Here is a 15549-nt window from a genome sequence, read left to right on the forward strand (position 1 = left end):
GTAAAACAAAGAGCTGTTTATTTACTCGTTCTATTCTCTGTAATTAATGGTCAAAACCATTTTGACTGCTTAAAAGGCAATTGATAGACATACAGTTGGCATGATTTTGCTGTTTTGCTTCCACAAGAGTGCTGGACAAACATCTGAAATCATATTTTAACGAAGCGCAAATTTTGGCACAATCGGAGGAAACAACAGTTTGTTTGGAAACGAGAACGAACCAAAACAAAAAGTCAAGTTTCGTCAACAAAAAAAATCCAAAGATAAAGTCTCATCCAGAGTCTGACAGGTGATTTGTAGGACGTGCAGTGCAGGAACGCCGAAGCAATAAGCATTTATCAGCAGAAATGTAGTTACTGTAATCAAAAATGAAATGAAAACAACATATTTCAAATGAGTGTGCTTTACCAGATACCAGATTTAGCAGTATTATACCAGCTCTAAATCTAAGTAACATCTTTGACCCTAAACAAACTTTTTGAAGTACTGAGAACCAGACACAATGACCTCAGTGTTTAACAATGTCCTCATTCTGAATCCAGCAAAACAAGAACACACACACTCACACACACACACACACACACACCATCACAATGAGTCAGGGTAGACCTATAAACAAACCTAAGTACTGATTCAGTGCATGTGTGCAACGTTTATATTTTGCCCAAGATATGACTGGTATTTCTTCATATCTGGTTATGTGTATGTGCGTTTGCCAAATCTATTTCGAGCCGGCCTTGTGTGTGTATGTGTGAGGTGATGTTTTGGTGAGCTTACTGTCATCGGTAATTTGCTCTGTCCGGGGCCGGATAATGAGCTGCAGAGGAAGGTCAGGCCAGAGTGAAGCACAGCAAAACTGAAAGAGAGGAAAACGTTCATTGAATCAAGACATTTAGCAGGTCCCTTTTCCTTCAGATCTGTTGGTCGTAACGCTGATCGGAACATGTCGACTTTAGGTTAGATAGTCACAGGTTTCGGAGCTGTGAGAACCTGTACCTCCCGCAGAAAATTTCCCACCATTAACCAAACGGACATGTGATTTTAATTTGAGCAGACGTGGAGAGTCTGCAGCTTTTCCTCAGTTTGCAGGCTTATAAAACAGCTATATTTTCACATTAAAATCCCACTGCAGCTTTAACTGGGCCTCAAGCTGACAATAAAGTCAAACGCTACTGAAAACACAACCTAAATTTTAAGTTTTGTTAAATAACCACAAGGCCACTGCAAGACGGAAGTATGAAAAGCATCACTAACCAAAGCTAACCAAAATCTCTCTCTCTCCCTCTCTCAGCTCCAGAGGTTCTTGCCCAGAAGCCGTACAGTAAGGCAGTGGACTGCTGGTCCATTGGAGTGATCGCCTATATCCTGTGAGTACCATATCTCATCTGAACCGCATATAATCTCACTATACAGCAAGTGGTTTCTAACTGGTATCACTAATAGAGGGCGCACGTGTGGCACCCCAGCAATCTTGATCAATTATTATTCAGTATTTTGGATCTGCATATAAATACATTTTTACCTTTTCAAGCATTTTGATGTCACTTCATATGGACTGTTGTCACAGTGGAACAGTTGGAGGCTAATGTTAGAAAAGCCAGAGTCAAATTTACACCAGGAGCAGATTTCCTGTGACACATCCCTTTACATTTATGACACTATCGTGCACATTCAGTTTTGCGCAGCAGTGTTTTGTTACTTGAATTAGACAAGGGAACAAGTGTGATTTGATGCTGCATTTAAGTGAGGTGGGAATTGCCGCCAGCACCACTTGGCTGAATGCAACAGAAACTTGCAATATTTAGGTGTTGAGTCTTTCCATCAGGATGAAAGTTTTCCAGACACTTTTCATCATTTATGGCCATATTTGTGTGTGAGGTAAAGTTAGACAGGCAAAAAACATGTTGTGACATACGCTAGTTTGCACATGATAGCATTCATTACTTTGTCCTAAAACAGACTAGTAGTGACTTTCTCCTCCATAGTACCTGAATGCTGCACGGGATGAAATGTCAGTCTCTGTGACAGTAAGCCTTTTTCAGAGCGGAATTTTTGTCTTGTCACAAAGCACAGGTATTACTAATAACATTAACCATGGCTCCGTTCTCTTTGAGTGTTCCAGTAAGCCATAACAGTGTGACAGTGAACCATACAGCACCATACCGGAACCCTGAAACTGAAGCAGATAAATAGACTTCAGCCATCATTAATTTAACTATTTATACCTGTGCTTTTGCTACTCTGAAATGTCAAAATGCCTTCTGTGGAAAAAGGCCTTTGGTGTATTCATACTTGTGTTGTGACTTGCCGTGACAGATTTGAGACTTACAGACAGTACATGGTCCTCCACATAACAAATAAAAAACACCTCCCTTCTTCTTCTCCTCCGTGTAGGAATTAGAAAGTGCACCACAGCTCCTCAATAGAAGAGTCAGATACACATTCTGTATGAGACAGTGTGATTCACCTCCATCTAAACACCAGCTGAGGTGTGATGTATTATACACTCAAAAACACCCAACATTAAATTAAAGAGTGTTTCCATTCTTTCCATTGAAAAAGTGTTCCACCAGTTTAGCATTGCACTCCTGTAACATTGTTGGTCTTGCGAGGGACAGTTTTAAAAAAGTACACCAGCAGCACTGCTAGTGTATGCTAATGAGTGCATGGTGTCTAATGCCCTTAAAGGTCATAGACTGCTACCCTGCACTGTAGCTGTACTTAAACCCTCGTCACGTGTGTGTGTGTGTGTGTGTGTGTGTGTGTGTGTGTGTGTGTGTGGGAGCATGTGTGTGTGTGTGTGGGGGCATGTGTGTATTTGTTGATTTTACCCTGCCAGTGTTTGTCTGTGTCAGTGTGTGTGTGTGTGTGTGTGTGCAATGATGATGATGGTGATGTTGCTGTGTGCCGTCATCGGGGCCAGATGGAGCTCTGCTGAATGGCCTTGTATGGACATGGAGCTGCAGGCTAGACTTCTTTTTCTCTGCTTTTTATTTTCTTCTGCTGTGTCACCCCCACCTCTTACCACCCCCCACCCCCCCTAAACCCCCAAAACACACATACACACACATCCACTTGTGTGTATGTAACAGTAAAAACTACAATATGTTCTTTCATTGTGATGTGCCTGAGGTGGATTTAGAGTGTGTGTGCTATGCTTCATTTTGCATGTGTGTGTGTGTGTGTGTGTGTGTGTACATTTTTGAGTCTGCTTGTGCTCGTGTGTAAGTGTGTGTGTGTGAGTGTGCGTTAATGTACTGTACAATGCTGTTGACGCTCAAAGCCAAAACACACCACTTTAAGGTGTGTGTGTCCATTTTTGTGCGTGTGATCCACCTGACACACATTATTATCTTGAGTGTGAGGTCTGATCAGGGGTCAGAGGTCAGCAGCAGGTTAATGGGATGCAGAGCGTGTGAGCATGCAGAGGAAATGGCACTATCATATATATCTTTGTGTTTGTGTGTGTGTGTGTGTGTGTTAGCGTACTGTACAATGCTGTTGGCGCCTAAAGCCAAAACACACTACTTTAATTCATTTAAAGTGTGTGTGTGTGTGTGTGTCTACATTTCCTTGTCCAGTTTTGTGTGTGTGCTCCAACTGACAGAAACATTATTATCTTGAGTGTGAGGTCTGATCAGGGGTCAGAGGTCAGCAGCAGGTTAATGGGATGCAGAGCGTGTGAGCTGGCAGAGGAAATGGCACTATCATATACATCTGTGTGTGTGTGTGTCACAGTGTGTGTGTGTGTGTGTGTGTGTGTGTGTGTGTGTGTGTGTGTGTCCTTGGTCCGGTAAACCACATTTGAAATTTAGCTTTTTTTGTAAATGTGAGTCATAAAAGATTTTGGTACAACCGCAAACTTGGTGGAGAAACGAGTGTGTGTGTGTATGTGTGTGTGCACACACGTACGGAGAGAGAAAGAGCAGCTTCCTGCTGGCAATTAGGCCAATTAGCGATGGGATTCAGACCTTGTTAGCTTTTAGCTGCTGCTCAGGTGGAAAGATCACATCAGGTAATCAGCCATTATAATCACTCGGGATTCTGAGAGTGTGTGCGTGTGTGTGCGTGTGTATATATATGTGTGTGTGTTCATTGGGATGGATGGTGAGTGACGGCTGAGCCTCCAACCAAACGTGAAAGCCAAAAAACAAAAGAAAAGTATCTCTTCACACCAGGCAGAACCCTCCTTTTTTTTCCTGGTGTGTGTGCTTGAATGTGTGTGTGTGTGTGTGTGCTGTGGGTGTGTTCAGTAGAGTGGAGGGTGAGCTGAATGACAGGTGAGTCTTAAACCAAATGAGAAAGCAAAGAAAATAAATAAATAAAAACAAATAGAAAAGCCTTTATTTCTTCACAGCAGGCACAACCTTCTTTCCACTCTTCCTGGTGCGTTTTTCTCGTCTTTTTGGTGTGTATCGATGGAGAACGGCATTTTAATGAGTTTTTATGAAAATCTCTTGGTGCATCCAGGACTCCAGTAATGAGGTACAGATGATGTTTTTGGTTGAGCAGCAGCTCTGCTGTTGGTTCAGTTGGCTCATTATGGAGAATCTGACTGGAGCTTCAGTTAATTTGTGTTCACCAGCACAGTAATGTCATATTAAACGTGATACAGCCAGCTACTGCAAGTAAAGGGACCATCACATTAACCACTGCAGTGACCAAAAATCACTTTGTCACCTGTCACGAATAAGGGCATAACAGTTTACATGGGGTGACATCAAGCTACTGATATAACACCTTACATCCGGGGTAAGGCTGGGCAATATGGATTAAAGTATTCACATATTTTTCTGATATTGATATGTATCACATAATGGCAGATACATGCTAAATAACATAAAAAAACTGAAGTAGACAAAACAGTCTACAGGAAAGTTATTGGATAAATTAGTAAATGAATAAATATACAGCACCAGTCAAAAGTTTTGATACACTTTCCTATTCACTTGACTGTGTGAACCTCTCGTCTGCAGGCTGTGTGGTTATCCTCCGTTCTACGATGAAAACGACTCCAAGCTGTTCGAACAGATCCTGAAAGCCGACTACGAGTTTGACGCGCCGTATTGGGACGACATATCAGACTCAGGTGAGCCTTCCTCTTCCTCCTTTATCTTCTCCCTCATCTTCCTTGGCCGCTCACCCTTCCTTACCTACCCCTCCGTCCACCACGTGGCACATATGGACCACATACCACCTCTCCATCACGGGCCTCTGACGTCATCTGTTTGGAATGGATGTATGTGGGAAAACGTATGTGTGGGGTCATCAGTCACCAACACAGCCATTTGCAAAGCCTGTCTGACAAACCAATTAGAGACTCCAGCCTTGTGAGTTTATGGGCATGTGTGGATGAAATGTCACTTTGTGTGCTGTCAGGTGAAGAGTCTGGCTTCCTCTTAAAGCAAACAAAGCAGATGGTGCTCAGAACTAATGGAAATCACCCAAACCAGAGTTACAAGGGTTTTACCAAACAACAGCTACAGTATTCTAAGTTTGCAGATTGCTGGTGTTTTGTAAGAACTTCATAACTCCAATTATTTATTTTTTTTCTTTGTCACCTCAACTGAAGATGCAGGTCTGTGGTGAAGCAGAAAAACATCCTAACCTGACTGAAATTTTAAAGATAACCCGTGTATTTGTGTCCTTATTTTCTTTTGTGAGTAGATTGGGTAGAATGCGGTTTTAAGTTGATGTTTGTTTGTCTAAAGGTATCTGTTTATGTTTCTTCCAGCCAAGGATTTCATCAGCAGTCTGATGGAAAAAGACCCATCCAAGCGTTTCACCTGTGAACAGGCGCTCAGACACCCCTGGTGAGAAAGACACGCACATTTACAAACAAAGGCTGACAAAAAGGCATAAAATCAATATAGATTTTCACGTACAGTCATAAGTGTTAACAGAGAATATGTGTGTGTGTTTGTGTGTGTCAGGATCGCCGGGGATACAGCTCTCTGCAAGAACATCCATGAGTCCGTCAGTCGGCAGATCAGAAAGAACTTCGCCAAGAGCAAATGGAGGGTAAATTTTGTTTACAGTAGTTTATTATCTGTGGTTTTGGCTCTATTGCAGCAGACTGCGGTACGCTCCAGTGCAACTCCTTCAACTATTGTCTGTGTTTTTTGAAAGATGAATCACTTGGTAGTAAAAACCTGGCCCGCCATACGGTCGGGAGTCATCCACTGATGCTTTCAGGACAAGTGAGAGTAATCTGCAGACTTGAGATAAATTTCTTTAAAAAGTCTTAGCTCAGGTTGTTAATAAAACATCCAGCTTGTGTAATATTTGAACCTCAGATGTTTTTAATGGAAGATGAAGAGCAAGAGAAGGCCGTATCATGGTACTTTTATACTGGTGCCAGTTCATTGAAAGCAGATTCTGGTTTGAAACTTCAAAGCAGCTATGAAGTGAAGAATCACTTTTTTTTCTAATCTTTTCACAGACATAAAAAATTCTCTATATTTTCCCACTCCTACTCCTTCCTTCCAGTGCAGTAACCTCATTCTGTACCAGCAAGTACAAATAAAAAACACAATTAATAAAACCATCACTTATTTTTTTGAACACTTCTGGACCTTCCTTTGTTTCTTTTGCACTTTTGGATGGTTCCTTGCTCTTTTGTCCCACAAAAACATCTCATTTAAACAGGAGACACATCATAAAAGATACAAGATGCCCATAAAGTGCTTTTTCACTGGTTCTCTAAATGCATTTAAGGAACTCAGAAATCAAGGCAAATTGAGAGCTCACTGTTTCATACTCCTCTCACTCTTCCATGATGTCTTTTTCCTTCCTCTTCCTCTCTCCAGCAAGCGTTCAATGCCACCGCTGTGGTTCGGCACATGAGGCGGCTGCAGCTTGGCAGCAGCATGGGGAGCAGTATGGACTCCTCCAACCCACTGACCAGGCCAAGCCAGGCGCAGAAGCCTGGCCAGAGCCAGGCAGGCCAGAACCAGCCAGCTCAGAGCCAAAGCATCGGCCAGGCAGCGCAAAGCACCAACTCAGCTGCCAGCAAAACCTCTTCCATAGACAACAACATAGCAGCTCCACGCAAGGAATGTGAGTATGAGTCAATGGTGTCAGTGGCACCACAAAAACAAGAGAACATATGTGCATTACAAAAAGTTAAAGAATTGAGTGTTCACTAAACCACTTCCCCGAACAATGGTTTTCCAAAAAGCTTAGCAACTGTAATTAGCCTTTCAAGAGTGATTATCCATTAATAGAGTTTAGAAGGTAGTTTCTGGTCTCTTTTACCCTCTCCAAAACCAAAAATACAAGAGCAAATGTGTAAGAAAGGGATTAAACTGTGTTTTTCTGTTTTAACATAAGTTGCAAATGTTAGCATGTCTGCCTAACTAGCTTACCATAGAACAGATGGGGTCTGGGACAAAACAGCACAATAAATAAAAAAGCACAGGCACAGTTCATAATGCATTTAAAAGGGTTCAGACAGAAAAAAGAAAAATAACTACAATTCAAGGTGATTATAGTAATCCCATTTTTCCCAGTATTTTTGAAGACGGCCTTTTCAATCAACGCCAACGTTAGCTTCATTAGCTAGCAACAATCTGCTAGCAAAAGCTATCATTTAATCTGCCAAAAGCAACTTTTTCCAGCTAAAAATAACAAGCTGCTTTTGTCCTCCTCTGAAAACAAGAACCCATTATTTCAAAAATGACTTAAGATTTTTTTCGGGTGGTGAATTTGTCAACTTTCATCATTATAAACTACATCTGAAAGCTTGACAAGAGTGGCAACTTTAGCTAAGGGGGCTGTGGTTTAGCTAACTGTCAATTACAGGACAATAAAAAATCTGCCTCACTGATAATCCAACCGCTGCTGACTCCTCCCTCTCAGGTGTAACCACGCCGGCTACGCCCTGCAGCCTGGCATCTGCAGCCTCTTCTCCTGCTGCGGGGGCAGAGCTGAGCCGGCCACATCCCTCAGCGGTCCCCGCCCCGATGCTCACGGAGACCAAGTGACGCCAGGTCCCGCGGGGAACCAGCTGGGAGGCCACAGCGCTGTGAGGCAGAGAGACGGAAAGAGATGGAGGACGACAGGAGAGGAAGAGGATCACCCTCTTCTTCGTCCTTCCCTCTCCTCACTGCACTTCTTCTTGGATGCGCCCTCCAGCCAGTTCCCTGCCCTGCTCACGAGAGAGCAGAGGACTTAACCTTTACCCCACCGATTCAAGCCACACAGCGCCATACTGTACACCCACCACGCACCCACCAGGACGCTGTGTAGGATTCCTAACTCCTAATCCTGACTCTCACTGAGGATGTTTGTGAAGCCAGCTGTAATTGGTTACAACTAACTGTAGTGATAAATGGGCGTTCGCTGCTCCAATTTTGAGCAGTAATTAGTGGTTCATGGTGGGGCCGGTCGCACTGTATCATGTTATTCAATGTCAGTCAACATCAACTTCCCTCTTGAATCTGGTCTTTCCTGCAACACTTTATTTAGCTTTTTTCCAACTTAGGTTTGACTACTGGCAACTGGATTGTTTTATTTTTTATTGTTACTGTTAATTTTAAAGGTGATATGCGTAACTTTTAAAAAGAAAACATCTCATTGTCAAATTAATAGTGCTACATTGGTATAATTACTGTAAATAAATTAGACCATAGTCAAGACGATTGGTCGCCTCTACCTCATGCCAATTAACAGCTATTGATTGTGCAAGCATTTCTCTTAACTGGGACCCCATTTCCCATAACCCTGTTGTTGCTTTAGCTCTGTTTGGTATGGAAGAATAACGCCCCCTTCCTGTTATGTGCTGTAAAGCAATCACAATTACCTCCAAATCTGACCTGGTGGCTGTGTAAAATGCAAAGAGGCATGATGAACTCATTTGTTTACACTCATTTTACCAATGTTGCAAACTAATGTGACAATGATTTATTCATGTTAAAAAACCCATAGCACCTTTAAGACCTTTTATATGGGCTTGTTTTTCTGTTTGTTTGTGCTTTAAGAAGTGCTTTAAAAGTACCATACGACTGTTGAGATGTGGAAACATGAGTTAGCGCTTTATCTATTTTGCACAGAGAGGGTCAGATATGTTCTCAGACACAGATTTAACCGCCATCCACCTATATTTATCAGACAGAGAGTAGAGATTGTAAACCTTTATAAAGAGTGGATGTCAGAGCATTGTACAACTTCTTTATTGTCTGAAAGAGTCTGAGTTTATTATTTTCTTACTTTATAAGACTTTTATAACAATCACCCTTTAAGGGACACATACAGGTTACTATGGACATGCAGCAGGTTTGGGTTAGGATAGGATAGGAGGTTGGAGGTACATGTTTACTGGAAAACTGCCTCCAGTTGAGAATGTTTGTGATTACACAATAGCTTGCCATTTGACTTCCTAAACTAAGGAGCTGCAAGCAGCGCAATGAACTTTCTAAGTGGCTGAAATGTATTGGTTAGAAACCATCTTTGAGATATTTAACTGTGTGCCACATGGTTTTCTTCAGATCATTTGGCCTTTGTTGAGTCAAAATCCAAGATGGAAAAGCTGTTGCCTGCTGCCGTTCCTTCCCCCTCTAATGAAGCCATGATCTCACCTTGCATCATCAAGCTGCACCCAGTTCAGTAGTGCTCAGGGAAAACTGCAGCTGCACTGTTTGCTGGCGAATACCACTTTCCTGGTTTAGGATTTTCTGTCAGTGTCGCCGTTCCAGGCGTCATGGCATCACAGTTAATGACTGAGGGCTGAAGATGTTGTGTCCTTATTTCAGTATTGTAGTGACTTGAATATAGAAGACTCAGACTTGGGCTCAGATTATCCCACCATCACTCCGAGTTTTGGACTCGATCATCCTGCGTCACATGCCCAACTAGTTACATTATTTGGCCAACAGTTTCTGTTGACACCCTCCCTCCCTGGAACAGCGCAGCTGAGCTCGTTGCTTGACCAAATTGGATGGAACCACAGATCGCCTAGTCCATGCTGTACCCTGCCTTTATGACCCCAATGCTGACAGTTACCATGACCAAAATGCAAGGCTAGGTTTGCGTAGTTTGGTTCTAACGAATAATGAAATTGTTCAATAATAGTGAATGGCCACAGTATTTATGTGATCATGAGTGGCAAAGCCCCCAGTTTGGGAGAGAATAAGTTGAACCAACTTTGGAAAAACAAGTTCACTTTTGGTCAATTTCTGGGCTTCCGAGGTTGTCATATGAAAACAAGTGGAATGACTGTCCAGAGCTTGGAGTCTCCTTTTCAACTGATACACTAAGTTTAATTTGTTCTTGATGGAACTCAGACTTAACTCCAATGTGACCTTCTAGTGTCTCAGACAGGACTACAGTAGCTTAGGTTGTGAAGGCCTTTTATAGTAAATCAGAAAGCAGATCTGTACAACGTTGGGTGCTCACTCACACATATCAGATTGTCATGTCTTTATTAGATGCAATTTTACCTATCCCTTTATTGTGAATTGTAGCCAAAGACTAGTGCTAGGTACGAAGAACATTTGGTAAAACTCGGTGAATTAGTCACAGCTGAACTAGTCAATTATGAAGCTGTTCAAGACACAAGTGAACTAAAGCTAAGGGCTGAACTCAAGCTGCAGATTCATCTGGAGAGAAAGTTATTCATCTTCAATCCCTTCCTAGTAAGTTGCCACCTGCCTTTTTTTTTAAATATATATTTTCATCTCTTCTTCCCAGAGTGCTGCTGAAGAATATCTGCAAATTTTTCATAGTGCGTGTTGATGGCATGCTAGGTGGCTATGAGCCCACATCTGGATAAAAGTCAGATTAGAGTTCACCGCATTGCTCTATGTATTAAGATCCAACTATGTGGGACTAAAGTTGACTAAACAACCCACGATGACATTTGTGAATCTGTCTCTCTACTTTCTCACATTTCCAGTGTGTTTGAATTGTCTGCTATTTTCCTGTGTTTTACAGTCAGTACAGTTTTACATCACTGTCACTTACTTTAGGAGATATCGTTTCTTGTCATAGTTGTTTTTTAAAAGTAAATATTTTATGCAAATGTTGTTTAAAGCTACTGCATGTAGGGTTTAAATATTTCTGACTTTGGTGCCCTCTGGTGGTAATATTAAAAAACATTTTGATAGATGGCAATAGGCTTTTTTTATAGAAGACAATTAAGCTTGTCACAGTAGGGAAAGCACAGGTGTTAACATTAACAATGGCTCCGTTCTCTCTTCAAGTGTCCCAGTAAGTCATGAAAGTATAACAGTGAGCCAGCAAGTGCAGTACCGGGACCCTGATACTGAAACAGCTAAATGGAATTCAATCTTCATTAATTTAATTATTCTCACCTTTGCCTTTCCTACTGTGGTACATCAAAATGTCTTCTGAGAAAGGCCTCCACATAGAGCCGTGGTATCGTTTTTTTTCCTAACCGCACAAATTAGTGTTGCAGTAACCGCCATAAAAAAAATGTAAACCTCAGATGTTATAAAATAATTGGTTCCTAAATACTTTAAACTTTTCAAATGCATTTATTCCTCTTATAGTCTATTCTTTATAGCCTCTATAATCTAAATGTCTATCTTTATTCCAGTGTTGCCATTAAGAGGCCGACTTTGCAGCAGGAATATTGATCGGCATTTGGCAGGCATGTCATTCTTTATGTCAAGCCTGAGAGAATAACTAATATCCCATCACTTGAGCTGCTCACTCAGCAGTGAACCAGTGAGCAGCCTGACTGCGGTAGGCATGACATGATTGCGACGCCGCAGTAATGCCGTTACTGCGGCAGCTCTACCTCTGCACCCTTTCATTGTACTCCATTGAACTCCTCTGAACTCCACACACACATATACACACACTCCATATTAGGTCCATGGTTGTTGGAACGCATAAGCATAAATCGTAGAACTTCTGGATGTGGTGACGGCACTGACATTGAGCAGTTACTTCTTGTCTTTACAGAGACTGATGACCTGTTTTAGATAGGTTTTACATTTTAGGCTAATTGGCTGAATACATTACAGAATATATTGTTTGATAGCAGTTACTTTATGCATGTTATCCTGGCAATTTAGTTGAATAGTCTTGATACATGTGTAAGCAAAGGAGACATGACACCTTGATCTGCAGTATAAACTCTTAAGCCTGGTTTATTTTGCTTTTTCAAATGTGCACGTGTCGCAATCACAAAGAAAGAGGAACCTTTAGTGTTTCTTACTGAATTACAACACCCATATGTCTCCTCTGCATGACTACACAGTTCATTTTTCAGAAATCTGTATTTATTCTGACTTTTTTTACTGGGGTCTTGTGTTACATTCTTCTCAGAGGAAACTAACCCAACTTTGGAGTTGATTTATGTAAACCTGCATTACTGAGGGGAACTTCCAACCATGTAAGGGCTTTATTCCAATGGTCACCTTAATCTGATTATTCACTGTAACCATGTATACAGTACATACCCATTGATTGCTATGCATTTTTTAATACATTTTTCAGTGCGTTTTCTTGTGGGAGCAGGAAACACAAAGGAAACAACATCAGCAGTTATAGTCAAGAAAAAAGATTAAAGTTTCAATTTGTGGGAAATCAATCATTATTATTATTATAGAATGAGCTACATTGTGAAAGTGGTGTACCAGATTTCTCTCCGGCACAAAGATGTTAATGAATTATCAGCCAACACTGTAAGAATATGTTTCATTAAATGTGATGTCGTCCACTTCAGTCTGGACGTTTGGGTTTACGAATGTGCTGTGAGGCAGGCAGAGGGTTCAGGTGCTCTTCTGTGGTTTTGTGTCTGCTGTTTTTGTTTTTATTGAAGGCTTGCTAAAGAGAGAGAGATAAAAAAAAAAAAGTTTTCTGAATGAATCTTTCCATGTTTAAGATGCTACTGTAAATAGATTGTGAATATAAATGATCATTTTCAAGATAATATTTACGAATGTTTTACTGTTCAGGCATGTATGAGTGAATGAGTGAGTGAGTGTGTGTCGAGGGAAGTTGATTGTATCTCTATGGAATGTTTAATGTAAAAAAAAAAAGAAAAAAAAAAGCTAATTTCCCCTTTACTCCCCACTGCAGTTTGCTTTCATATACTGTCCAGCACTGTGTGACTGTCATATGCAGAGTGCAGTTTAATGCCATCAGTGTTCCAGCACCACTTCAGTGTCAGTTCAACTAAAAGTGAAAGCATCGTTTACTGAACTCAGGCTTACGTTTTTGCCATTCTAAAGGAAGAAATCCAAAGCTGTGACCGACTCAGAAACACACTGTTACGGACATGGGGCGGTTAGGATCTGCCGTCGTCCGCTCTTTCCCCTTTGAGCTCACACACCCTGGACCTTTTTTTAACACTACGCAGAAGACGCCGCCGAAGTGCATCGTCACAAAAGATGAAAGCACAAGCATGTCGGAAAAAGTGCTTCAAGAATTCAACTTCACCATGAGTGTTTGCATAATCTTATATGCCCTTGTATGATGTTAATATCTCTGTATTATGTAAAGACATACACAGGTTGAGATGCCTGAGTCCACGAAAACCTGAGTTTACTCAGTGGCAGATTGGAGTTTCAGTTCTACAAACAGCTTGGAGGCAGATATAATCTTATTCGTTATTGCAGTGGGTGTATTAAGAGAACAAGATGGTGCCTCATTCATTTACATGAATGTTGCTCTAATGCTGCTTATTAAAGTGATTTCCTGCTGATTCGCTGCATACACAAATGGCACAAAAATTGTTTTAGAGCAGTTTTTTTGTAACAGCAGTGTATGTATTGGTTTCTTTTAGCCAGTGGTTGTCACGTTAGCTACAATTCTGACTGTTGTTACCACGCTAAAATTGCCTCACAGCCTAGAGCTGTACCTGGGGGCTTTAGCAAATGTGGCTTTGATTTGAAATTAATGACTTTTTAAAAACTTTTTTAATTCATTCGTGACCTTAAAATGTATTATTTTAGCTTACTTAGTTAGCTAGCTAGCTATCCTTGTATGTCTCATTGTAAGGTCAGTTAGGCTAACAAGGATAGCTTTGCACAACTTATTTTTTATCCCACAGAGGCCTGTTGCTAACTCTGCCTCAAAGAAAATTATGTGCATGTAACTATTGAATTTATGTCCAATTTACCAGAGAGATGTTTATTTTACACATAAATTATCTTTGCTACATTAGCTAAGCTTTACTTCTGATGGTATGTGATTGTTGGACTAGACACAGAAGCTTACTTACAAGTGTTTCAATATGAGCCATACTGATTTGTCACCAAATGCTTTGGGAGTCACAATATTGTCTCACATCGACTGAAAAAGTCTATATTTTTTGTTAATATCAGTAAATTTAGTACAGAGCTGTGCTTCATTCTAATGTGAAAAACCTGACCGCCACCCACCTTAACCATTGAGAGAAGCTCTGCCTTTGAAAATTGTTTGTAGGACTAAAACTCTGAACATGCTGCTTTTTGGGACCTAATGTCTCCCTGTGGGTGTCCTCGTCCAGAGCCTGCTGATTTAGCCGGCTGTATTTACTCTCTGCATGTGACCACAACAAACTCCCATCTTGTGCACCGTCGTCACGCCGACGACACCCTCATGTCTCAGAGCGGGCACTGCCCGCTGCACTTATTGTGCTGTGATGATGATGATGATGACTTTCTGTTAATGGGGCTTGTATATCCAATGCCTTCGACAATCATGTGCACATATCAGAGTTACCATGCTGACACAGGCCAGAGCGACTGATTGTGTTTCGTTTCTCTTTCTCCTGGAATAAATCCTGAATGATCATAACACCGCCTTATGTGTTTTTTGTGTGTGTGCATATGTATCTACAGATATAACAATGACACATTTCATATGATTGCCAAAACCTGTTTTCTACATGTGAATATTTGTGTCCCCACTTTGTGTACTCAGTATTTCAACACTTAAACACTCCAGGGTCCATGTATGTGGATATAAAGCAGACACAAGGCACTCTTTACCACTTGACCAACATTTGGCCTATATATATATGGTGTATAGCAGATGTTTAGCAGACAGAAAACAGATGTTGCAAACACTTGAGGCAGATGTTGCCTTTACTAGCACGTTGGGACATTATAAGGGTAAAACCATTAAAAACACACTGTCTACAGATGTTATTTCCCCTTATAAAAATTCAACTTGAACAGATTCTCTTTTAGTTTATACTCCAGTATCACCAACTTAATAATTGCTTACTTGCAGCTAAGAGTTCAGTAAGAGTTCAGATAAAAACACAACAGCTTTGAAAACAAAGGAAGAGGCCACTGACCGGTGTTTTTCTGTGGCAGCTGTTTCGAAATGTCATTCCAAAGATTGCTCCAGCACCACAACAACTGATTCATTTTAAGGGGTTCAAAGTCTGGTATAGTTTACATTTTACTTGCTGTCATCAAATCACATGAAAAGCCTAAAACCAACAGTTGATCCTACTAACAAGTATTGCCTGTGTAGTCAAAGCTTATTCTTCAAGCTTCATTGCTGTCCAAAACCACATCAGTCAGTCACACTGTTGCACTGGGTGACATGTTCCTTCATTACCACTAACAGACACACTGTAGTTTA

The 15549-nt window shown here is 41.1% G+C and overlaps 1 protein-coding gene across 3 annotated transcripts in view; it reads left to right on the forward strand.

Annotated features, from left to right (window-relative positions):
- The window catches only part of camk1da (calcium/calmodulin-dependent protein kinase 1Da), a 64447-nt gene extending 49696 nt beyond the window's left edge, over positions 1–14751 (forward strand). For 2 of the 3 annotated variants that reach the window (XM_067581704.1, XM_067581705.1), the window contains 6 exons: positions 1292–1367; positions 4977–5089; positions 5735–5813; positions 5934–6021; positions 6810–7059; positions 7861–14751. In XM_067581704.1, the coding sequence (XP_067437805.1) occupies positions 1292–1367; positions 4977–5089; positions 5735–5813; positions 5934–6021; positions 6810–7059; positions 7861–7985 (731 nt within the window). In that variant the 3' untranslated portion in view covers positions 7986–14751. The remainder of the gene's footprint in view (positions 1–1291; positions 1368–4976; positions 5090–5734; positions 5814–5933; positions 6022–6809; positions 7060–7860) is intronic. The other variant, XR_010925723.1, reaches the window with a different exon arrangement.
- The last annotated feature ends 798 nt before the right edge of the window (positions 14752–15549 follow it).

This window comes from Thunnus thynnus, chromosome 23 (genome assembly GCF_963924715.1).
Source record: "Thunnus thynnus chromosome 23, fThuThy2.1, whole genome shotgun sequence".
NCBI lineage: Eukaryota > Metazoa > Chordata > Actinopteri > Scombriformes > Scombridae > Thunnus > Thunnus thynnus.